This window comes from Anas platyrhynchos, chromosome 3 (genome assembly GCF_047663525.1).
Source record: "Anas platyrhynchos isolate ZD024472 breed Pekin duck chromosome 3, IASCAAS_PekinDuck_T2T, whole genome shotgun sequence".
Classification (NCBI taxonomy): domain Eukaryota; kingdom Metazoa; phylum Chordata; class Aves; order Anseriformes; family Anatidae; genus Anas; species Anas platyrhynchos.
Window position 1 is genome coordinate 121,273,550 of NC_092589.1, and position 25,545 is coordinate 121,299,094.

At 43.3% G+C, this 25,545-nt stretch overlaps 1 protein-coding gene across 10 annotated transcripts; it reads right to left on the reverse strand.

Annotated features, from left to right (window-relative positions):
- Window positions 1-1,230: 1,230 nt before the first annotated feature.
- ZNF512 (zinc finger protein 512) lies at window positions 1,231-25,452 on the reverse strand. Of its 10 annotated transcripts, none has more exons than XM_072036718.1 (14): window positions 25,312-25,452; window positions 23,702-23,760; window positions 22,975-23,183; window positions 17,207-17,296; window positions 12,952-13,035; window positions 11,595-11,719; window positions 11,150-11,236; window positions 9,867-9,965; window positions 9,473-9,640; window positions 8,047-8,241; window positions 7,251-7,352; window positions 5,866-5,928; window positions 5,297-5,395; window positions 1,231-4,838 (listed from the first exon to the last, which is right to left on the reverse strand). In XM_072036718.1, the coding sequence occupies exons 1-14, from the start codon at window positions 25,330-25,332 to the stop codon at window positions 4,539-4,541; spliced, it is 1,701 nt and encodes a 566-aa protein (XP_071892819.1). In that variant the 5' UTR covers window positions 25,333-25,452; the 3' UTR covers window positions 1,231-4,538. The 10 variants fall into 10 exon arrangements, with proteins under 10 accessions (XP_071892819.1, XP_071892818.1, XP_071892817.1 ...); XM_072036717.1 differs by having other exon boundaries at window positions 12,952-13,038; XM_072036716.1 differs by having other exon boundaries at window positions 17,207-17,299.
- Between the last annotated feature and the right edge of the window lie 93 nt (window positions 25,453-25,545).

Here is a 25,545-nt window from a genome sequence, read left to right on the forward strand (position 1 = left end):
GACTGAAGAAATACTTTAGGATTAAGGAAAACAAATGAAACAAAACAACAACCAAACCAATCAAACAACAACAAAAAATCACACACACACACACACAAAACCCACAAAACAAACAAACAAAAAACACACAAAAACACATGACAAGATATTCTCTCCCTTTTCTGGAAAAGGAATGAAACAGAATTCCAGTATTATGCCAATATTTAAAAAATGGCAAGCCAAGGGGTCGGTGTAAGTACAGCTTATCAGTTTGAAATCTCTGAGGCAAACCAACAGAACAGTTGACATTAAAGGAGATCATAAGTAAAACCAACTGATAAAGTTTCACATAGGACAGCTTACTGTAAACATTATTTTTAAATTAAATTACAAGTCTGGGTTGGTAAAAGTAGCTACTGACATGTTAAATTTCTGCAAGGCATTGTTTTGGCCCCGTATTCCCCACAAGTATCAGATGAGCATATTAAATCTTAGTTACTAAATAATTGTAAATATAGATTTGTTCTACTGATTGCCAGAGTCTGCAGCTATTTCATAGCATCATAAAGGCTGGACAAGACCTCCAAGATCATCTAGTCCAACCATCACCCTACCACCAATATCACCCACTAAACCATGTTCCTAAGCACAACCTCCAACCTTTCCTTAAACATCCCCAGCGACAGTGACCCCCCCCCCCCCCCCAGGCAACCCATTCCAATGCCTGACTACTAATTTTCAACCTAAACCTTCCCTGGCACAACTTGAGGCCACTCCTTCTTGTCCTATCACTAGTCACCTGTGAGAAGAATCCGACCCCCAGCTCCCCATACCTTCCGTTCAGGGAGTTGGAGAGAGCAGTAAGGTCTCCCCTGAGCCTTCTCTTCTCCAGACTAAACAATCAAAGTTCCCTCAGCCACTCCTCATAGTATTTGGGTTCCAGGCCCTTCACCAGCTTCGTAGCCCTTCTCTGGACACACTCCAGGGCTTGGATGTCTTTCTTGAAGTGAGGGGCCCAAAACTGAACACAGTACTTGAGGTGCAGCCTTCCCAGAGCAGAGTATAGGGGGATGATCACCTCCCTTGTCCTGCTGGCTGCAGTATTCCTCATACAAGCCATGCTATTACAGAGAACGCTACTGGCCTTCTTGGCCACCTGGGCACACCGCTGGCTCATGTTCATGCAAGCAATGACCAACACCCCCAGATCCTTTTCCTCCGCACAGCTTTTGAGCCACTCTGCCCCAAGCCTGTAGTGCTGCATGGGGTTGTAGCTTTATTGACAATGCTAGTGAAAATATAAAACAATTACAAATAAAATCTGTGGGTTAAAAAAGCTGATTGCAAATGAAAGCAATGAAAAGATAAATTATAAAACAAAGTTTTCTGCAAGAGTGGCTCAACCAAAAATACAGTCTCTGTTAGAGTAATTCAGTGAGACACATCAGTGTTTTACAGAAGACAGATGAGTTCATCATGTGCTGCTTGAACACAAACCCTGCTAACCTATATTTCTACAAACAATCAAACCCAATTTTAGAACTGAAAATATGCTTAGCAGAGAAGATTGCAACTGAATGTAAACAGCGTAATGAAGAAGTTGGGGGGGGGAAGTAGCTAAGAACAGAGCAATGTTATTGTATTCTATTTAAAACAGACTACTTACATCTCTTGGTTTCTCTTTCCTGTTTCTGAATTTCAAAAGCCCAAAATACACTGTTCAATACATAAAATGTCAGCAAAGAACAGACAAGACCAACAAAAAAGAGAAAAAAAACTATTTTAAATGAAACTAGAAATCTCTTCAGCTCATATAGAAAATTTTGTGGAGTTAATTCCAATACTGCAAGGCTATTTGATTTACAACGATTAAGCAATGTGAGATGCAGAGGCTGAAATTAAAAATAATTCCAAATAAAGTAAGGCACACAATTTTTAGGGTAATGAATCACAGCAACAACTATCTAATGACTAACTGGTCTCTTTTATCACTTTTTTTGTACCTTTAAAACTAGATCTCTTTCTAAACATGTACTTGCTCAAATAGAATTTGTAAAAGGAAAACCAAGTTTTCTAGTGTAGAATTTTTGACCTGGATTTGCAGAAAGCTAGGCTAACTGAACTGTTAACAAAGGAGTGAACAGTAGATTCATGAGTGCTTAAGCAGTAAACGTTAGCATGGTAGGCTGTAGGACACTGTTGTACTCATATAGGGTAGCCTGCTTTAGTCCACCTACAGTAGGAAGCAAGTGCTCCTACACAGATCACACTCCTCAGAAACAGGGAATTGTGCTGGTGCAAAGAGCCACCAACTATTACCAGCTTGAGCCAATCCAGCAAATGAAGGGCTGTAGCACTGATGGAGCTGAGTATGGATAGATCATGTATGGGCTGTTGGATAATTATTTTTTTCCCCACATGCTATGTTATGTGAGGGAATGCATTGTTGAGGCAACTCTACAAAATCCATAAGCTTGTGAAGAAGTATACACATCTAGAAAGCAGGGCTGGTTAGTAACTCATCAGTGACAGTAAACAGGACTCTAGACTGACAGCCACTAAGAAAAACCTCCTTTAATTCATGGTTTTATCTTGTTGCCCATTTATTGGGCAGTAATGTAGTAAACGTGTGGTCAAAGTACAGTTCTATAGAATGGAGTACAGAGGAGAAATGGGGTACAGAACTGAACAGCACTAGTGAGCATGCATGACAACCAAGTGGGCAGGCTGGGGTGTGTTGTGTAAGTAGGGATGGTGCCAAGAACACCACAAACCAAACAAGAAAACACTTTCTCACACTGGTAATGTTTTATTTCGTCATCTTCTGATCTTGCCCCTCTTGCTCCAAGCCTTGTACACCCTGTACAGAAGTCCACATATTTATACTTTTGAGTGCAGCACTGCACACATGGTGACTGATAACTGTTTCCAAAAGGCAGTGTGTAACTACTGTATGTAAATCACAGTAGAGCACTGCATGCTGTCTTACTACTTCCTGAATGCTTTGCTTATTACATGGAAGAGGCAGCTCTTGAAAACACCCTGGCCATACAGTGTTTCCCATCATCAGGGTTGTATGATTCTGGTAATAACACATACATATAAACCTGCCTGTTCACCAGGCACTGCAATAGCTTCCCTGTGAATTTCAGTGTCAGATTTTGGTAAACAGGAAAAATTCAAAGGGAGGCAACATGTAGCCTATTTTCTTGCCTGCAAAACTACAAGGAAAAGGTTTTACAGCTTTCTGGGATAGTGGATCTTTGGATAACAGATTCTGGAGAACATATTCTGTCAAAAGATGGAGTAGCATTGTTTGTGCTGCTTCTTACTATTTCTGTAACACCTGTTTCATCTCTGGAGCACAGGAAGATATTCCCTATGACTCAGAGATCATACCATCATGTGACTTTACAAAAAATGAACCCTCTTTTGACCTTTTCCACACTGGAAAGCCACTGCTAATATACCTTATCCATATAAAGGAAGCAGTATTGAAAAGAAACAGGTGATGTAAGATAAAGAAGACATCTACAGTGCTCACTTGCAGAGAAAAGGATGCTATGGGAGTGTGGGCATGACAAAGAACAACACACTGGTGCAAGGCAGTTCAGTGGATTCCAGGCTGTAGCATTACCGACACTGCAACTGTAGATATGCACCATCTTGCAGCAAGTTTGTTTCCCAGTTGAGCCTGAAACAAGCTGTCTTCAGAAGACCCACATAGGCCATCATTTTACACTGTCAGGTGGTCTCCAGAAGGCCAATGAATCTCCAAAAGGCTGGAGAGTATTTATTCTGCACTGGGTGGGAAGACCTTCCTTATACATTCAATGTACAGTACTAAAGAAGACAGATACCAGGGGAATATCAGGTTCCTGACAAGGGAGATAATGATGTCCCATCACTTCCAAGCAGATCAAAGCTCATAATGCTACTGTTTGGTGCCAAGCCTAGACATCAGTGTATGAATTACAGACAGTGCTGTGCGCGACAGACTGGAGCAGTAAGGTATTTCCTCTTCTGTGGTATCCTTGCTGACAACAGATAGGACAGCTAAAGGGCAAACTGAAGCCTTTGTGTTCTGCATGGTGCTGCTTAGTTTTTTGTGCATACTGTGCAAGAAAGGTTCCTCCCTTAAAGGGACCTAAACACTGTGCTAGTCAGACTCTTATAGGGAGAATTGCTTAGAAAGAACCCTGGTCTCACCAATCAGGAAGAAGAAAAAACAGCTGCTGTGCTGGAAACCATTAAACAATTAACTAATGTGACCCAAACTGAGACTGCAACCAGAGCAAAATCCACACTGGGTACAATGCTAGTCCCACTGTTTACGGGAACTACACCAGGAGAGGTTGCCTCTGTACCACAGCTTTGGTTCATAGTTTCTCACAACTGACCAGATTCAACAGTTTCAAAATCTAGGTCACAGAGCGGAATGAAATCACAGTTCCAAAGGCATTCAGTTGCTTATATTAGTGCTGTGGGTTATGAGACTGACAGAAGTGGGGCTTGTAACTGAAAAGCTTTAGGATTACTCCTTCCCTTCTTCCAGGGATTTATTTTCGGCCTCGCTTGTGGCTGGATTTTGGAAATTTGGATCTCTGTGCAACTTGGGGCTCCCCCTCCTCGCTACTCTCGCTCTCGTTGTCTACCCGCTGTGGACGACCTCTCTTACTTCTCCTCGTTTTCTCAGCTCCAGCGCTGGAGAGCTTCTTGGCAGCCAGGGACCCAGTTCTCTTCTTTTTGCCCCGGGTCAAAGGATGTTTCTTCCGTTGCTTCCTCTGCTCTTCTCTTTGGCGGATTTTCATTAGCTTCTCAAAGCTTTTGGTGGTACTTGTGTTCACATCAAACCAATCCTGGAGGGTTAGAAGGCAACAAGTTGGTACTGATGGTGGAAACAACATACCAAGACTATCAGAGTTTGTAATAAAGGTGCCTCTGTGGGACAAGGGTTTGTTGAAATGTGAGATCTGGAAAAGCAAACAACTAAGACAAGTCTCTGTTCTTTTAAGTTCTTCCTGAGGTGTCAGATTTGATTTAGCAATTGGCTGACTAAAGGCAGGGAAAATGCTGAAAAGCTGCTAAATTGAACAGCAGCAGCTTGGGACGAGACCTGTGATATGACACCACATTTGCTCCCCAGACCAGTGCATAACAGCTATGTTTAAGCATATTAAATGCCACTTGAACCCAAGACCCTGTTTCCAACAGTAAACAAGGAAAGAATGTAATAGAGCAGGCACCTAGCATTTCCCAAGACACCCTCTTCACCTTCAACAAACAGGTTTGAGGACTTCAATTCTGCCTGCCTTACCTCAGCATGCACAGAGTTGATGTGATACTTGACCCCACTCTCTGAAACGAATTCTTTGTCACACAAGAGACACTTGTATTTGCCAGCCACAAAATCTCCCTGGCAACAAAACAAACAAAAAAAAGAATACATCACCAATTGCTGCTTAGGAGGCTGATACACCTATATATTGTGCTTCAGTTTTGCTCAGCAGTAAGAAGTAAAGTCTCTTAGTTGTACTAGACTATGCTTTATCTACAGGAGTACTGACATTATTGACCAGTTATACTCACAAAACATAGAACTGCCCTGTGAGATATTATAAGGTCTCGAGCACTGTATTTGGAAAAATGCTCTTATAGCTATGAAAGTACAGGTAGGGCTGCAACTTCACTAAAATGCATGCCATTAAGATGCTCCCTCCTTCCTTCAAACAGTGTTTGCAACGGCAACCCCATTAGCACATATGGAAGCACTGAAATTGTAAGGAATTGAGATTAGATGGCAGGACAACAGCTCGAACAAGATTATCTGATGGACAGACACAGTCAGGATGTTAAAAAAAAGACAAGTACAGGAATGCTACCAACCAAGGTACATGTGCCAAGATGAGATTTGAGTCCTGAGACACTGCCGTATACAGATTCACAACCCTGAAACGGAAAAAAAAAAAAAATTAGATGCCTGTATCAGCATCAGCAAAACTCTATTTAGAAATCACTTCTTCCTGTATAAAAAAACAAAAACTCTCTGGAACAAAATTCCCAAAGAGCTGAGAGAAGTAGAGGAAGGAAGACAAGTCATAAAGAGAAGAAAGCTTCTCGTAAATAAGATCTTCAAAAGGGATTTGAGATTTCAGTAAGTTAAATGTTTCCAGTTTGAGCATGTTCAGACATAATAAACCGACTTCTGTACCAGTTACAATCACTCTCTATCTAATGCCTGAGTAAAATCATAGAGTTTGCATTTTGCCTAAAAGGCCGCAAAGATTCATTTGAACAAAGTACAGGGGCAACTGCAAGACTCCACAATCTCTCCTGCCCTGATCTTGTATCTAGTGGCATAAAACAGAAGTACTGTATCTAACATCAATAGTCCCAGTTAAAGGGCAACTTTAAGGGCCTAACCCATGTGGGTTAGGTACCGGTCTCAGGGTACTAGAACTTGCGCAGCCAGCAGCCCACAATCTGAAACAGAAGGTTAGGTGCAAGACATGCTTCTGGGTTACTGGTCAGTAAACTAGAACAGCTGCTTTCTGGGGTCAGCTCCATATAAAACATCATGCTGCAATTCTTATACTTGGAAATGGCACAAGCCTGAAAACTGGGGAGGGAGATCTGAGAGTGGGATAAGGACGGGATAAGTCCTTGTTTCTATATCAAACCCAGATGAAAGCCATTACTGACCCTTGACTATCTAGCAGTATGCATCATGTGCACTACTAGTTTCTACCAATGTGGCCATTTCTTCTCACTGAATCTGACTGGTGACCACTGCACAGGATTGTAAGAAACTATGTGCACATGCATAAGCAACCCTTGACCAGGATGCCATGCATGCGTCCTTCATAGCCCATTTCAAGCTTTTAAGGTAAAACTAAAGTGCTGTGCCAAAGTTCCTTTATTCTCAAATTTTTCTCTCTACTTCTCCATTCATTCCTTTATAATTAAGATTTAGCACATCTACTCAACAGCAGGAGCTTGTCATTTTTCCACTGCTTAGTCACACCTTCAAATGGACCAGCACCTAGCTGGATGTGCAAGCTGCATTAGTCTGAAACAAAGGTACCAGGTCTGAAGGGGACAAACATCCCCAAAGGGTTCATCCCTCAGGCAACAGTATAAACACTAACTGACCATACTGAGATGAAGCAGAAGTTGTCTCCCACAGAGAGACAAACTGCTGTGGAAAGCTGTCGGCTCATACAGACCTGACATCTGCCCTCTTTGAGACTTCAGAAAGACTTAAGGATTACCTGATTTGGACAGTGGACTCTTCGGTACATCTTTATCTCTGTTTTCCATTTGCACAACACATCTTGACTAAATGTGGGCAGTCCAGGACGAGTATATTTCAGCTGAGATGAAGAAATGGAATCAAAAGCTGGAAGCAATGCAAGTTACGCATTGTGACAAGCACATTCCTTTCTCTCCCAATTTTTCCGACAGGAGTGCTATTTCTTTTCCTATTCTAACAAATTCTCAATAACCAATCTTTTCCCATCCTACTGCTTCTAAAAGCATAAATGAATCTGGAAATCCCCTACGATACCAGAACGCAAAACTTCCCACACCTTTGACTACAATTCCTCCAAATGTACTTACCCCATTAAAATTATGAATCATCCTTTCCCCTTGGGTTCCCCTTACAGCCTAAGGGTTGCTCCTGGAGACTGCGTGAAGCCTGACAAGCTATGAAATACCACTGCATGGTGGCAGCAATTTGCAGCCTCTGATTTGTGAGCAACATGCTGCCTACAACTGCTTTCACTGCTTGTGGCCATTGCAAATTACAGCTCCTATAGCAATAGGACTTTAAAGTCATTAAAACCTACCTGGATAAAATACCTATACCACAACAATTGCTGAAGTAGCAATACCATAACCTAAGATCAGAGAGGGCAAAACCTGACCTCTTCCACAAGAAGACCTCTTCTTCAATGTTAATTTCTATGGGCCATTAAACAGTGGCAACTCTGGGTAGATACCAGTGCAAGACTCATCTGATAGGCAGAAAGACTCAAACCCTGCAGTGTTTTTAAGGCCCTGTACCTTCCGATCATCTGGAATCAAGTCCTGCAGCACTTTTCTCTTGGGCCACTCTTTGGCCAGCTCTTCTCCAGCTAGCTCGTGGAGATAGTAGATCGCCACCTTTGCAGATCTCCTCTGAACTCTCCCTGTATTATTTGGCTCCCGTTTTATTTCCTTCAGGCTTTCTGTTCTTCTCTCCTCATGGAAGAAAGTGACCTGCAGTGAGGGCCAAAAAAGGTGAGCCTCATTCACCAGTTCCTGTTTCAACTTCAGTAAGTATTATGAATTACTCTGCCAAATCCCTCAAAAACAAAACAAAACAAAAACCAACCAAACAAAAAAAAAAAACAAAAACTATGCTGAAGCAGCTGTGGTTCATTGACAGGAGTGCATCCCACTGCCAAGACAGACCCCAAGATCTACACAGGGACACAGTAGTAAGGTTGAAGTAGAAAGTTTCATGCAGCCACTGGTCTTGAAAGGGTAACACATCTTTCACTGTAAAATTTGTATGGATAAGCATGGTATTGCCTGTTCTGCTTGCTTCAGTGACGGATCTTCTAAGAGCAAAGAACAGCATAATAGGAAGCTATCAAAAGTTACATGTGCATTGGTTTTGGTTGGGATAGATCTAATTATATTCAGAGTAGCTTATATGGTACTCTATTTTGGATTTGTGACTAAAGCATTAGTGTGTTGATAACACACTAATGTTTTAGATATTGCTAAACTGTACTTACACAGCATTAAGATATTTTGTTTCTCACACTACCCCACCAGTGAGTAGGCTGGGGGCACACAAGCAGCATGGGGGGGAAACAGCCAGGGCAGCTGACCCCAACTGAATAAAGAGATATTCTGTACCATGTGATGTCATGCTCAGCAAAAAAAGCTGGGGAGAGAAGGAAGAAAGGGTGGGTGGGGGGAGCGTTTAGAGCTATGGCATTTGTATTCTCAAGTAATCATTACATATGAAGCTCTGCTTTCCTGGAAATGACTAAACACCTGACTACTGGTGGGGAATAGTGAATGAATTCTGTGTTTGTTTTTGCTTGTGCACATAACTTTTTCTTTACCTATTAAATTGTCTTTATCTCAATCCATGAGTTTTCTCACTTTTACTGTTCTGATTTTCTTCCCCAACCCGGCAGGGGTGGGTGAGTGAGCAGCTATATGGGTTAACCCACAACAACATGTTAGCATCATTCTTCCATGGACCAAAAGTCAGGCTGCCAAGTTTACTGCTGACATAGAGACTTACTATTAAAAACTTCATCCCAGTTACAAGGGAACAAGGACAGAATACTATGGAGATACAGGAAAATGTGGAGATTTGCTATCTCTAATTATCCACCCAAGAAGCAGACAGAAGCCTACATGAGTCTGAAGTATGAATGGTCTGAATTACCACAATGCTATCCTCATGGCTATGGTAATTTGTACTTACCGGCCCATGCTTAGATCGGAGATGGTAGACAAGACCTGCCTTTGATTTGTATGCTTTCCCACAATGATGGCACTTCATCGCCATTTTCTCCAGCTCAGAAGCAGCCTTCCCACATTTTTTAACATGATATAGGTATCCCATTATGCTTGTGAAGCTGCCTGTGCAGCCCTGTCAACGTAGAAGGAGAAACACATGGAGCAAATTCCTTCCTGTTGCTTTCCTGGTAATGCATCATCCCTCCAAAGTCTCTTGTGTCTTAAAAACATTAACTAGGATCTTGAAACAAAGACATCTTTTACCATCATCAAAAGCTTATCCGGCAGAACTTTCATAACATTGTATATTCACGCATCTGATGCTGTCCAACTTAAGATATTTTGACAATGCAGCTTACCTCCCTTGTACACTTTAGTTTTCCCATACGCTTCAAAACCTTCCGAAGACGGTCTCGTTCAAGCTGTTCATCCAGTTCTCCTCCCTCCTTCACAACTGGCTAAAGCACAGCAGAAGGATGAATGAAAAATACAGCATGCTCAGCATTTATACCGAAGGAAAGCTTTTAAAATAATTAAATCCCTGCAACTTGTGATTTTACAGAAGTGTATTTAATACCATGATCCCTGTCTATAACCCAGAAAATGTGAATTATCTTTAAGAGGAGTAAACTGTCTGAAAACCACTTTGCAGATAGCTATGTATGAACAAAGCCTTGAAAAGACATGGTCTCAAACTAGAGTTGCTGGTAAGGACACGGTCTTGTATTTCTATAATTACTTTTCTCCCCTTCTGCCTGTGTAAAGTATTGACTCACCTCTAGCCTGCATCTTTAATGTTTACTCGTTCTACCATTTCCACTTAGGTTATAGCTAAGCAGACTACCTGCTGTAACAGTAATTCATCTATGATAAACTACAGCTAAAGTTCTTCTCTATTCTTTCTTCAGTGGTTATTACATATTACTTCCTATTTTACCTTATACTAAATATTACATCTAGATTGACTAAAAAAGTTAAAAACAAAAAAAGTTAAAACTGGTGACAGACCTATTCCTCAGGACCAGAACACGATACCTGCTGTCTTTCATTTACTAGTACAGCTGTAGCTTCAGAAACCACAGTACTGGTAACTATGTAAATATAACAGTAATGAATTTTCTAAATCTTACCCAAACTTCTGAATAATTTTTCCAAAAGTTATAATGTTTCTTTAAAGTAAGAGCAAAGAAGAAAACCAGACTGCAGCATCTGTAACTTCACAGCAAATAGGCAAGAACTAAATAGCTTTTTCTGCTTTTTTACCTTTGAACTTGGTAAAGAACTAAAATCTGGTCTGGTCTGCTCTGGATGCAGAAAAACTGCCACTTTATAGCAAAAGACTGAAAAGTGAAGTCTAATGAGCAATGAACTTTTTCTGATTTAGAATACCTTTTGTGTGTGACATATAACCAGCCTAGACGGAAATTAATCTCTTCTTTCTAAGATGCAGCATTACTATCTTTTCTGGTACCACTACAGTTTTTCCAGATCTCCAATCTTTAAAGAATGATAACAGGTAAATGAGAATTGAGCACCTACAACATTTGCAAAAACACAAAATATTCTATTTCTGTGTGTGGCAGGGAAGGAATAAAAGACCATCTTGCCTGTAAGACCTTCATATGCAGAGCAGTCGCATTACCTGATTGTTATGGTCTGCCATGACATGGTATTTCATCCCTCCTAAAGACTTCAGCTGCTTCCCACAGTGATGACACGTGAACATTTCCTACAAATAAACAAGGACATGGTACGTGTAACCGCAAATTAACCAAAGCAGTGGGAAAGTCTCTGGGAGAAAGGAGCACAAGAGCAGAACATTTTATTCGGGCCTGGTAATTGCCCATTATGAATAGAACAGATTTTACAGAAACTAAAATTTAGGGGAACAATGAAATAGGTATGCCTCTATTCACTACCATAAAACTCCAACATGGTGAGCAAGAAGCACCACCTGCAGCTTCTTAGAGATGTATAAAAGGCTCTTGCTTAGGATTAAACTGGTTTAAAATGCAACACAAAACAATGCACAGGCATTTCTACCAGTAATATGAAGAGAATTCAGAAAACATTTATCTTGTCCTCACCTGCCTGCAATTTAACATATGCTTCTTCAGTCCTTCTACAGTCTTTCTAACTACAGCCCGGCATGTTGGACAGGTAACTCGACCTTTGTCCTGAATTTCCAAGGACCACTGCTCTTCCATACTACCTGTAAAAACAAAGGATTTACAATAAAACGGCAAATGCAAAATCATTTTTTCGTCAGTATGCATAATGTATCCTAGAACGAAATGAATCACATGCTACCAAACTTGTGTCCTACACTTCAATAGTTTTAGCTCATTTGCAGCTTTAAATGTGTCATGTGTGACAAGGCATACGTCTCTCTTTTTGGAATATCAATTGATAAAAACTCCTAATGCTATCACCCTCTTATGAAGAGACTTGTTTGTTCAGCAGAGATTTTTCCTTCATTTATTTTTATTACACAATTACTTTCACATGCATGGTAAACTCTTCCTTTGGCAAAAGGCTTTTGACAAAAGTAGGCACAGATGTGACTGAACCATTCTGGAACAAAATCCATGATTCAATTCTACTAAATAAACGTTTAGAACTTTACTTGCATTAGACTATGGTTTTGGCGCTAAAAGTGAACAGAGCTGCGCCACCACACCAAGCACCACCACACTCAATGGCCAGGGGAAAGTACCCTGTGAGATATGGCTTTCAGTTCCTGCTCTCTTTTTGAAATGTCAAGCACTCATTTCAGCCAAAGGGATTACAAATTACTGAAACGTGTTCTGGGAAAAAAGTGGTCTATAAGACAATTAGCTGAATTCTTACCATAAAAATATCTAAAAGCTTTTCTGTTTGCCCAGGAATAAACAGGAAGGGTTTGTCTCTCCTCAGTGGTTAGCAGAAAAGTCTGCAAGTCAAACAGTACTTGGCAGGAAACTGCGTAGTTAATGAGTGCTGTGAGCTACACATACACTTGATGAGTAAATGTTAGTGTTGTTTTTCTAGGACAGACTTCTTCTGTCTCTGGCTACCAGAAGAAGTGATATGGCAGCAACAGCTGAAGTTTTTCCTGCAAACACATTCTGCTGAATAAAAAAGTGCAAATATTTTTTATGAGTTTTGCACTGAAATTATTTAAACAAAATTCTTAGTTCAAAAATGATTCCTCCATTACTGTCCCATTATCCCATGTTTTTAGGGTTAAGCCATACAAAACTATTTTATCAGGCTGCAGGCAGTCCCTCCAATACCACTGTGCGATATTTCAGCGAGATAGCAGCAACTTCTTTCATGTCAACAGCAAATTGAACACCAAAATGGAAACATCAGAAACACAGATGTTACACAGACTCAACTGATAGAATTACACTTATCTCTTACCCACTTTATAAACAATTCCAAGCAACTACTCCTTCTTACCTGTGCCATAGGCTTCTGGTTCTTTCTGAACACAGTGGCCTTTTGTCTTGGAGTTTTGTTGTGCTCCAGCTTGCTGTTTTTTTCCTGCTATAACAAACAAGACCAAGAGACTTAAATTCTATGAGCCATGTTTCAAAAAAGGAGAGCTTGACTAGGAGTTTGCTATTCAGTCTGCTGTCTCAAACTTACATGTTCAGACAACTCAGACATGTTCAATGCTTTTTTTTTTTTTTGAAAATCCATAAAGGAATTTAAATATTATAACTCTTCTCCCTCTCAAAACCCATAGCTATTTACATCTGCAGACATTAGTCTAATCCAGATACTTGGGATCTGTGGCTGTTGATACGCAAGGTTTACAGGATGGGAACTCTTCAGACCAAAGCATACCCTCTGTATGGAGTACAGCTAAGCCAATCTAATGATTTGTTGGCAACAAAACAGACAGTCCCATTCCTCTATTCATTGTTTTCTTTAAACTAAATAACTCTTATTGTTTCTATATTTTTTCATAGGTTATTTTTTTTTTGCTCTCTTCTATGTTCTCTTCATTTGGTCCACACATTTCCTGCACTGAAGTGCCCAGTGCTGGAAACAGTACACCCCAAGTGAGACCCTGCACTACAGCAAAATAATTACTTCATTTTTCTGAAAGTCAAAATTCCTGCTCAAACACTGCAATATAACACTTGTATTTTTCAAAAGTATGACACTGTTGGTCCCTATTCATTTTTTATCTCTTATAAATCCCGAATTCTTTTCTGAAGAACCAATATCTAGAATTTTTCTTTGCCTGTCATCCGTGCTAATATTTCTAACTAGTATCTATAATTTCTAATTAGTATCTTTTACACACTACATTTGATTCACTTTTAAAACGTTTCTGTAATGTCACGACCACTTTCAATTTTAATCTTCTCTCCGTTTTTTGTTGTCTACATATTTCACATTCTTTATACTGGCGACAAAATCAATAGAATTGAACCTAGAACACATTGTGTCCCATCATTCAATTCTTCTGTTTTACAGAATACAGGATTGTTCAAGTTGAAATGGACCTTATGAGACCATCCAGTCCAACCCCCATGTTCACGCAGGCTCAGCTAGAATAGGTTGCCCAAAACCATGTTCAGTCAGGTTTTCAGTATCTTCACAGGTGAAGTCCTTACAACCTCTACGGGCAACCTGTATTTGAACAGCCTCATAGTAAAAAAGTACATTCAGTGTGTTCAAATAAAATTTTGTTTTAATTTGTGTCCATTAACTCTTGCCCTCTCAGTGAGCACTACTGAAAAGAGTCTGGTTCCCTTTTCTTCATTCCCTCCCATCAGGTATTTATACACACTGATAAGATACCACTGACCTTTCTCTTCTCCAGAATCCCAGCTCTCTAAGCGTCTCCTCATATGCTGGCTCACAGACCAGTTTACTGTCCACCAAGATGTCAAGGTGCCTCTCAAAAGAGCTGCTTTCCAGCCACTTAGCCCCTGGCATGTGCTCGTACACGACCTTATTCCCGCCCCAGGTGCAGGACTATGCACTTCCTCTTGTGGAACCTCATGAGATTCCCCCCTACTTAATTCTCCAGTATGTCCAGGTCACTGTGAATGATGGCATATCCATCTGGCCTACGAGCCACTCCTCCCAGTTTTGCATCAGTGGCAAACTCACAGAGGGTACAAAATGTGCCATTGTCCAGTTAATTAACTGAAGTGTTAAACAGTACTGGCCCCAGTATTTATCCTGTGGTACAACAGTAGTAACTGATCACAATTCTTTGGGCCCAGATTTTGAGCTGTTTTTCTGTCCACTTCACCATTCACTTACCTAACCTGTACTTTGTTAGTTTGCCTATGAGAATGCTGTAGGAAACAGCAACAAAAGTCTTACTAAAGTCAAGGTAAACAAGATCCTCTGCTCTCCCTTCATCCACTAATTTAGTGCTCTCATCACAGAAGGCTACCAAATTGATCAATCATGATTTCCAATTTGTAAATCCATGCTGATAACTCCCAATCACAATCTCATCCTTCAAGCAATTAGCAATGCTTTCCCAAAGGATTCTCTCCTTAACATTCCCAGTAACTGAGATGAGCCTGACTGGCCTGCAATTCTCCAGATCTTCCTTCTTTCTGACCTTGATGACAGGAATGATACTTGCTCTCTTCCAGTCTTGAGGAACCTTTTACAGTCACCATGACTTTACAAAGACAATCAAGAGTGGCCTCACAAAGCTGCATAGAGGAAAAGGATCTGGGGATGTTGGTCAATGCTTGCCTGAACATGAGCCTGCAGTGTGCACAGGTGGCCAAGAAGGCCTATGGCATCTTGCCTTGTATCGGGAATAGTGTAGCCAGCAGGACCATGGAGGTCCCCCTACACTCAGCTCAGGGGAGGCCATACCTCGAATACTGTGTTCAGTTTTGGGCCCCTCACTTCAAGGACATCGAGGCCCTGACGCATGTCCAGAGAAGGGCCTGGAACCCAAGTCCTATGAGGAGTGGCTGAGGGAATTGGGGTTGTTTAGTCTGGAGGAGGCTCAGGGGAGACCTTATTGCTCTCTCCAACTTCCTGAAAAGAAGATGTGGGGAACTGGGTGTCAGCATCTCTTCTCACAGATAACTAGTGATAGAACTAGAGGGAATGGCCTCAAGTTGTGCCAGGGGAGGTTTAGGATGGAAAATAGGAGACATTTCTTCTCAGAAAGACTAGTTAGGCATTGGAACAGGTTGCACAAGGAGGTGGTGGAGTCACCATCCTGGGGGTGTTTAAGAAAAGGTTGGACGTGGTGTTTAGGGACATGGTTTAGTGGGTAACATTGGTGGTAGGGTGATGGTTGGACCAGATGATCTTGGAGGTCTTTTCCAACCTTTACAATTCTATGAATGACATCAGCCATCTCTCAGCACAACCGACCAGGCCCCATGGGACTTAGGTACATCCAGTTTAAGTGTTCTAACCTCATCTTCCTCTACCATGAGGACAAGGGTTCCTAGCTCCAGACTTTGCATCTGGTCTCAGTTGCCGGGGATTCCTGAAGTACAGTTTAACTGATAAAGCCTGAAGCAGAGGAGTCACTGAGTACCTATGCCTCTTTCATGTCATTTGCCACCAGTTCTATGGCTCTATTCAAATAATACCCAAGTTGGAAGGACCATCAAGTCCAACTCCGGCTCCAGAAAGGACCACCTCAAAATCAAATCACATGTTTGCGTGTTGTTCAAATTCTTCTTGAACTCCATCAGCCTTGATGCTACAACCACTTCCCTGGGGAGCCTGTTCCAGAGACCAACCACCCTCTCAGTGAAGAATCTTTTCCTGATAACCAACCTGAACCTCCCCTGACACAGCTTTGTGTTGTTCCTTTGGGTCCTATTGCTGGTGCCCAGCACCTACACCACTACTCCCCCCACCCTTGAGGAAGCTATAGACCATGCTGAGTTCTCTCCTCAGTCTCTTCTGTAGGCTGAACACATCAAGTGATTTCAGCTGCTCCTCATGTGTCTTCTCTAGACCTTTCACCATGTCTGTTGCCCTCATTTGGACATGCTCTAATAGCTAGATATCTTTGTATTATAGTGCCAAAAACTGCAGACTACTACTCGAAGTGAGACTACATCAGCACAGACTAGAGGGGGACTATCACTTCCCTTGACTGGCTTGCAGTGCTGTGCTTGATGCACCCCAGGATCCAGCTGGCCCTTCTGGCTACAGGGCACACTGTTGACAATTTGCCATTGATCAGAACTCCCAGATCCCTCTCCATGGGGCTACTCTCCAGACTCTCACCCCCCATTCTGTACATATAACCAGATATATTCAGCAGCACACCCACGTTTTACCTACTTTACTTGTAGAAACTTTTTTTTTCTTTCACATCCTTTCCCACATTCAAGGTTGGCCTTGGCTTTCATAATATCATCCCCAAAAGATTAGAGAGCAACCCTATACTTATCTTGTGTTACATACTCCTACTTCCACCTCTTGTAGGCTTCCTTTTGCAATTAACCACTGATTAACATCCATAGACTGTTCTTCCCCTACTTCCTACTTTTTTCCACCCTCTGATGGACTTTAAGAGACTGAAATCAGAATAATCATCAACCATCGTAAAACAGACACTACTCATCAGTATCCTACAATATACACAGAATCAGAAATAGAGTTGGAGGATATCAGAGGATAGCATTTGCGCAGAAAGGAAGTCTGAAGTACCTGAAGGTCTGTTACTAAGAATTACAGTTATTTATATTACCAGAAATCTTCTGCTTCTTCTTAGGAGAGTCTTTAAGATCTTCACCTTCCCCTTGCTCAGATTTCCTCTTGCCTTTCAAAAGCACTTCTCCTGCTAACAAGCAAGAATAGAAATGCTTCAGTCTTATTAAGACTCAGCCTGGATAACAGTTTTGTGTCTGTCTGTTGCCTTAGTTTCTCCTCACATTCAATACTTCTGAAGAAAAAAATAGTTTTTGTGAGGCACTTGGACATCAGTGAGCTAGATATAGCCTTCCGACAGAAGAACGTTAGGCACTGCATGACCTGCAATCCTCCAATACAGAGGACATGGAAGAAATGGTGCCATAGCATGGTTTGGGGAAATTGTACTCCTCAGGAAGAGAGAAACAGAAGGTGCTAGGTTATATCATAAAAAGCTCAACTACACATATAAAAAGGCGAACGGAGAGACAATAGCGAGTGGGGAAACGTGAATAACGTCCTGTCTACCCTCACTATTTCCTAGGCTACCGAATACCTGAAACGTTGGCATCACTCAGACCTCCCTTTGCACACAGAATACAGAGTCCCACATCTCTCCATGAGCACAGGTAAGTACAATGGCAAGCAGGGGAATCCAAACTGGGGATTCAGAGAAACAGACAACTTCCTCCCAGGTTTATCCCAGGAGATCCACCAGCCCCACTGCTGAGGTTTAAAAACCACCAAGATGAGGTAGACTGGGGTGGTGGTGAGTGTGGTTTTAATGCCTAGGATTATGGGACACATGGAATGCAAAGGAAGACCATATAAGTATTACACATGACATCGGAGGATGTTTAGGGGCATTATCAAAGACAGGGAAGGGGAGGGAATGATGTGGGAAAACAGGAATAAGAGGTTAAAAAGGAGCACCTGCTTGTAAACATGCGGTTGGTCAGCATATAAATCTGTCCATGCCTTGCAGTGAATGAGCAGTTTCTGGGTGCTAGACTCTGAGGGACTCTGTATTCTGTATGCATGTGTTCCTAAGTGTCTGCAGAGAGGTCTACATGGCAGCAACTAAAGTGACACCACAGGTCACATGGGCCAGCGTGTCTGTGGTGCCACCAACTGAAGAGAGAGTTTGTGAGCGTGTGTGTGTGTGTGGCAGGGCAGAAGCACAAGATCACAGTGGAAATAGGCTACCAGAGGGACGAGGGAAATCCCAGACAACTGGCAGACAGTAGATTCTGATCCTGTCTGTAAGGAGGTCTACACCAGCAACTGGAGTGGCTCTGTGGGCTTCAGGCAACAGTGTGTTCATGTACCAGCAACTGAGAAGACCAAGATGCAGAGGCCAGCTACTGAGTAAACTTAAGTATCTCTACATTAACACATGCAGCATGGGGAATAAACATGACAAATTAAGAGATATATACATGCCTGCAGAGCTATAATCTCACTGGCATTATTGAGAAGTGGTGAGATGGCTCCTGTGACTGGAATGTTGGAATGGAAGGATACAGACTGTTTAGGAAGGACAGGCAGGGGAGGTGAGGAGGAGGTGTAGCCCTCTATGTCAATCAGCAGCTGGAGTGTATGGAGCTCCACCTGGGGGCAAATGAGCTGACAGTTTATGGGTAAGGATTACAGGGCAAGCAGGGATGGAAGACATTATAGTGGGAGTGTGCTACAGATCACACGATCAAGAAGACCAAGCAGATGAGGTCCTCTATAGACAGATAGAAGCAGCCCCACATTCACAAGCCCTGGTTCTCACGGGGGTCTTTAAACACCTCGACATCTGTTGGAGGGACAACACAGTAGGGCATAGGCAATCCAGCAGGTTCCTGCAATGCACTGGTGATAACTTCCTTTTCCAAGCGATAGAGGAGCCAATAGGCAGAGGTGCTATGCCGGATCTCATTCTCACCAACAAGGAGGAAGTGGTGGGGAATATGAAACTCAAGGGCAGCTTTAGATGCAGTGACCATGAAATGGTGCAGTTTTGGATTCAGAGGTAGTAAGGAAGGAGCACAGCAAGCTCACTACCCTGGACTTCAGGAGAGCAGACTTTGGCCTCTCCAGGGATCTGCTTGGTAGGGTACCATGTGACAAGGCCCTGGAGGGAAGAAGGGCCCAAGAAAGCTGGTTAATATTCAAGGATCACCCCCTCGAAGCTCAGGAGTGATGCATTCCAACAGAGAATTAGTTGGGCCAAAACCTGGGGGTTCTGAAGGACAAAAAGCCTGACATGAGCCAGCATCATGCGCTTACAGCCCAGAATGCCAACTGCATCTTGGGCTGCATCAACAGAGGAATGGCCAGCAGGTCAAAGGAAGTGATTGTCCCCCTCTAGTCTGCCCTTGTGAGGCCTCACTTGGAGTACTGCGTCCAGGTCTGGGACACACAGCACAAGAAGGAGGTGGGTCTGGAGGAGGGCCACAACATTATCAGGGGGCTGGAGCACCTGTCCTATGAGGAAAAGGCTGAGAGAGTGCAGATGTTCAGCCCGGAGAAGACTCTGGGGAGACCTCACTGCAACTTTTCAATACTTAATGGGGGCTTATAAAAAAGATGGGGAGCAACATTTTGCTCGGTCAGATAATGACAAGACAAGGGGGGGATGGTTTAAAATACAAGAGAAGAGATTTAGACTAGACGTTAGCAGGAAATTTTTCACTCGGAGTGATGACGCACTGGAACAATTTGCCCAGAGAGGTTGTGGATGCCCCATTCCTCAATGAGGTCATGGGCCTCACTGCCCATGGCAGGGGGGTTGGAACTAAGCGATCTTTAAGCTCCCTTCCAACCCAAGCCATTCTGTGATTCCATGAAAAATGCCAGGAGGTCTGCATGGATGAACTGGCCAAACTTAAACAGAAAAAGAAGGACTACAGAGAGTGGAAGCAAGGAAAGACAGACTGGGAGGAATACAGAGACATTGTCCGAGGAGACAGGGATCAGGTTAGGAAAGCCAAAGCCCTGTTAGATTTATATTTGTCCAGGGACATCAAAGGCAACAAGAAAGGGTTCTATAGGTACATTGGTGATAAAAGGAAGACTATGGAAATTGTGGGCCCTCTTCAAAAGGAAACAGGTCATAGAGCCATTAAGGATGGAAAAGGCACCAGGTCCAAACTTTCCTTGAACGCCCCCAGATGACCTGGTCACCTGGAATGTGGAGAAGGCTGAGGTGCTCAATGACTTTTTTTTGCCTCAGTCTTCACCTGCAAGAGCTCCAGCCACATAGCCCATGCCCCAGAAGGCAAAAGCAGGGACTGGAAGAATAATGCCCAATGTAGGAGAAGATCACGTTTGAGACCAGCTAAGGAACCTGAAGGCACAAAAGTCCATGGGACCTGATGAGATATATCCATTGGTCCTGAAGGAACTGGCAGATGTAGTTGCTAAGCTACTGTCCATCATATTTGAGAAGTCATGGTAGTCCAGTGAAGTTCCACTGACTGGAAGAAGGGAAACATAACCCCCATTTTTTAAAATGGAAAAAAGGAAGACCTGGGGAACTACAGGTCAGTCTCACCTTTGTGCCTGGCAAAGTCATGGAGCAAATCCTCCTGGAAACTCTGTTAAAGCACATCAGAAATAAGGAGGTGGTTGGTGACAGCCAACATGGCTTCACTAAGGGCAGATCTCACCTGACAAATCTAAGATGGGGTCACAGCACTGGTAGATAAACAAAAAGAAACTGATGTCATTTAACTGGATTTGTGTAAACCACTTGACGCTGTCCCACACAACATCATTGTCTCTAAATTGGAAAGATGGATTTGATGGATGGCCCACTCGGTAGGTAAGGAATTGGCTGGAAGGTCTGACTCAAAGAGCTGTGGCCTATAGCTCAATGTCCAAGTGGAGATCAGTAACATGCGGTGTTCCTCAGTGGTCAGTATTGGCACCAAAACTATTTTAATATCTTTGTCGGTGACATGGACAGTGAAGTCGAGTGGGCCCTCACCAAGTTCGCTGATAACATCAAGCTGTGTGGCACGGTCAACATGCTGGAGGGAAGGGATGCCATCCAGCGGGACCTGGACAGGCTTGAGAGGTGGGCCTATGCAAACCTCAGGAGGTTCAACAAGGTCAAGTGCAGGGTCCTGCATCTGGGCTGAGGCAATCCCAAGCAGAAATACAAGTCTGGATGGAGAATGGATTGAGAGCAGCTCTGAGTAGGACTTAGGGTGTGTTGGTTGACAAGAAGCTCAACATGAGCCAGCAATGTGCACTTGCAGCCCAGAAAGCCAACCATATCCTGGGCTGCACCAGAAAGAAGTACGGCCAGCAGGGCAAGGGACGTGATTCTCCCCTTCTATTCTGCTCTTGTGAGACCACACCTGAAATAATGCGTTCAGCTCTGGAGCCCTCAGTAGAATGACATACAGCTACTGGAACAAGTGCAGAGGAGGGCCACAAAGTTTATCAAGGGGATGGAGCACCTCTCCTAAAAAGACAGGCTGAGGGAGTTGGGGTTGTTCAGCCTGGAGAAGAGAAGGCAATAGGGAGACCAGAAGCAGCAGTCTTCCAGTACCTAAAGGGGGGCTACAGGAAAGCTGGGGAGGGACTCTTTATCAGGCAGTGTAGTGATAGGACAAGGAATCAAGGCTTTAAATTAAAAGAGGGTAGATTTACGTCAGATATAAGGAAGGAATTCTTTACTCTGAGTGTGGTGAGGCACTGGAACAGGTTGCCCAGAGAAGTTGTGGATGCCCCATACCCAGAAGTGTTTAAGGCCAGTGTGGATGGAACTTCGGGAAACATGGTCTAGTGGAAAGCATCCCTGTCCATGGCAGGGAGGTCGGAACAAGGTGATCTTTAATGTCCCTTCCAACCCAAGCCGTTCTATGATTCTGTGAAACAGAGTGCCTAAGTCCAGCTACAGGAGGGATCCACAGAGATAATATGTTTTATACATATATGTATATATAAACGTTTTTTCCCCAATCATTAACATATCTTCATCCTGATCAGCCAGAGAGGGAAACAGGATGGATGCCATTGCTGCTGTTTGCAAGAGTGCTTGAGCATGTATGTTTGTATTTATCTGTGTGGCTGGCTGTAGATACATACATATGTTGTATATGTGTTCGCACCTATGGGATTATATGCTTCCTTGTTACTGGTTGGGCCTGAGGGCATGAAGCTGCAGTGACGCCACCTCTATCAAGCTACCAAATTTGGCCCTCTCTGCAATGGGATGGAATACAGATTTTGATTTAGAGAAAGGAAAAAAGATGCATTACAGAATGAAAAGCCACAAGGGAAGTTTGAGATACAGTTCTGAAGCCAGGAAATCTGAATATCCCTAGAACAACATAAGATCCCATCCAATCCGCATCAGAAAAATCTTAAGTAACAAAAGTGGGAAAACAAACCAAAGAAAAACATCTAAATAAGAAAAAAAAAAAATCTAACAGCCACAAAAAACATGTTTAACTCAGAATACTGCTGAATGGTCCACTTCCGTACATTTTAGTGTTGCTTTGTTCTATTATTAAAGTTCTCACAGCATATTCCTGAAACAATTGACAGAACCCCTACACATTCTCTCTTCTACAGATAAAACTGAGATCAGTCACAGAATCATTACTTTTAAGAGACAAGTCACTCAAAAGGAATTGCATAACAGCAGAGAATTTTACCTGTGTTTCTGCAACAGAGGAAGTTTGTCTCTCCTAACACATAAGCATCATTACCAAGCTTGTAATTTGTGGCTGAACTGCAGCATGTCTTTCAGAAATCATCAAATCTCTCACAAAAGAACTGAAGAGAAAACCAATTTCGCATTGAGCAAAGAGTGACGAGTACCTTTTTTTGGTGAAGATTTGTTAATGCTGTTTTTTATGCCTCTCATTTCCAACCAGTAAGCAGGCCTGCGAATGGTCCGCTTGCTTCTGGACTCTCCACTTCCATTCACTTGAGTCTTTGGTGAGCCAGAAGAAACGTTGCTGGTTGCCTCATCATAATTACTGTTCAGTCCTAGGACAGTAGTTTCCACCTCCTCAAATTGCTTAGACCTGGAAAAGATCAGCTTGAAATTATTTGTATATATATATATAAACACACACACACACACATATACAACCATAACAGCTTGACAGACAACATTCCTTTCATCCTTCCAAGCACTCTAAAAATTCAGCTCACATCACCCAATCTCTTGAGTTTTGTATACTGAAAAGTACTAGCAAGGCAAAATGTAACACACAGTATTATTTAATACCATATCTTTTAGAGTTTGACATTAGAAAGCTACCCGGGAGCACAGGAAAAAAAAAAGTATATATATATATATATATTCATCCTACCTCAGCATTTCAACTTACGGATTAGGCACAGCCTGATCACAGTTTAAAAATAAACATTTAAGCAACCAGTGTGGATCTCACAAGATCCTCATCAAACAAACAAAACAAAAACTGTTGTAGCTCGTAAATGTAGACAACTATGTAAAGACCAGATACAGGTTTTCAACATGAATCTTCTTAGTTCCCCCAACCCCCCCAGTGAAATTTGACATGAAATATTCACATACTTTCTATTTCCCAGAGACCTCTTGGCTTTCTGTTGTCCGTGATGTACAGGCCTGGTATCCTAACAAAGTAGAACAATTCACATTAGTAATATAATTTTTCTTTTTGAGTGCTTGTTTTCCAACAAAACACAATCACCTGCATTTTAAGAATGTGCATACCATCCTTATGCAACCTGTTGTCTTTGGCAACCAGACACTTGTTCTGTAGCAAGGAACCCTTTCATTTCCAGATAAATTAGAACTGTAATCAAAACAGGGATGAGCTTCTCTCTACTTTCCATACAAAATCCAATTATACCCTTTGGACTGGGGCATGAAGGAGTCTTCTTGGTCTCCAGTTAATTTAATGGTACCTACTTTCTGCCTGTGACTTATCACATTATGACAAATACTTTAGACTGTAAATTGCTGTTTTTTCTAGTGTTTTTTTTTTCCTTTATAATTCTTGCATTTTCCATTCAAGGATGTTGCCTCCAGTCTCTTTTAAATTCTCTTTCCATTTTTATCTTAATCATTTTGGAATATTCCATCAGTTGGTGCTTCCTTTATCCACATCACAGAAACCTTTTTTAACAAAGACTTTTATTTTGTCATTTACTCATTGCTACTTCTTATGCTCATAGAATGGTTTGGGGTGGAAGGGACCTTAAGATCATCTCATTCTAAACCCCCTGCCATGGGCAGGGACACCTCTTGCTAGACTAGGTTGCTCAAAGCCCCGTCCAACATGACCTTAAATACTTTCAGGAATGAGACATCCACAACTTCTCTGGGCAACCCGTTCCAGTGCCTCACTACCTTCAGAGTAAAGAATTTCTTCCTTATATCCAAACTAAACCTACACTTTTTTTGTTTAAAGCTGTGACTTCTTGTCCTATCCTTACGCTCCCTGACAAAGAAACCCTCCCCAGCTTTCCAGTTTCAGAGTTATCAAGGAGGCATTAGTAAAAGCAGGAAGTGACCCACACTACCATGACTGTCCCTATCCCCAAGGGAAAACCCCTGGGACCTGCGGCAGGTAATACAAGCTTAGCACCTTTTAAAGGACTCCCTGTTTCAGTTCCCCATTTTAATCTTTTCCTCTGTACTTCACAGATAACGGTCTCCTACAACAAAGGCCTTTCAGACAAAACGCACGATCAGCGCCAGAGGAGCCAGCAGCGCGCTGCTGCCGGTCCCTCTCTCGGCCGGACAGCGCTGGACACAGCCGTCCCGCTGCTGCCGGGCTCCAGGCCTTCAAACAGAAAGCTCGCGGCTGCGCGTCGCGGGCGGCTCTCCCAGCGGCCCAGAGCGGGTCCCGCCTGCTGCCCGCCCCAACGCCCGCTCTAGGACGCAGCCCCAGCCGGCGGGCGGCGATAGAGGGACCGTGCCCGCTCACCGGGCCGGGGCGCACTGCGCCGGGCCCCCTCTCTTTACAGCCCGGGGCCCAGCAGGACCCTCGGGGCGAAGAGGAGGAGCCCCCGCGCCCCGTTCCAGTGCCGCCGGCTCGCTCCCACCTCCGGGCTCCATCTCGCGGGGGCTCCCGGCGCCGTGCGCGCTCCCCACAGCCCGGCCGCACGCCCCCCGGGCAGCTGCCGACGGCGCTGCTGGCGAGGCCCCCGCGGACTCACCGAGCCGCCGCTACCCCTCATGGTGCCGCCGCCACGTCAGCACGCGGCCCGCACGCACGCGCACGACCGCGAGGTCGCTCCTTCCTGTCCCTTCCGGTCGCCTCCTCACGGCGGCCGCCGGCCCCGAACGCCGCGGCGCCAGCTGCATCCAGGCCGCGATCGGGCCGTCCCGTGCGGGGAGGCCGCGCGAGCCTGCGGTACGTAACCGGCCGGCGGCGGAGCAACGACGCGTGG

Coding starts and splice junctions, on each gene's coding strand:
- ZNF512 (XM_027455546.3), bottom strand. CDS start 25,332: ATGAGGGGTAGCGGCGGCTCGGTGAGTCCGCGGGGGCCTCGCCAGCAG. Junction 9,966..11,149: donor TGGCAGACCATAACAATCAG/GTAATGCGACTG, acceptor GCTGTGCTTTAG/CCAGTTGTGAAGGAGGGAGG. Junction 9,641..9,866: donor AACTAAAGTGTACAAGGGAG/GTAAGCTGCATT, acceptor CTACGTTGACAG/GGCTGCACAGGCAGCTTCAC.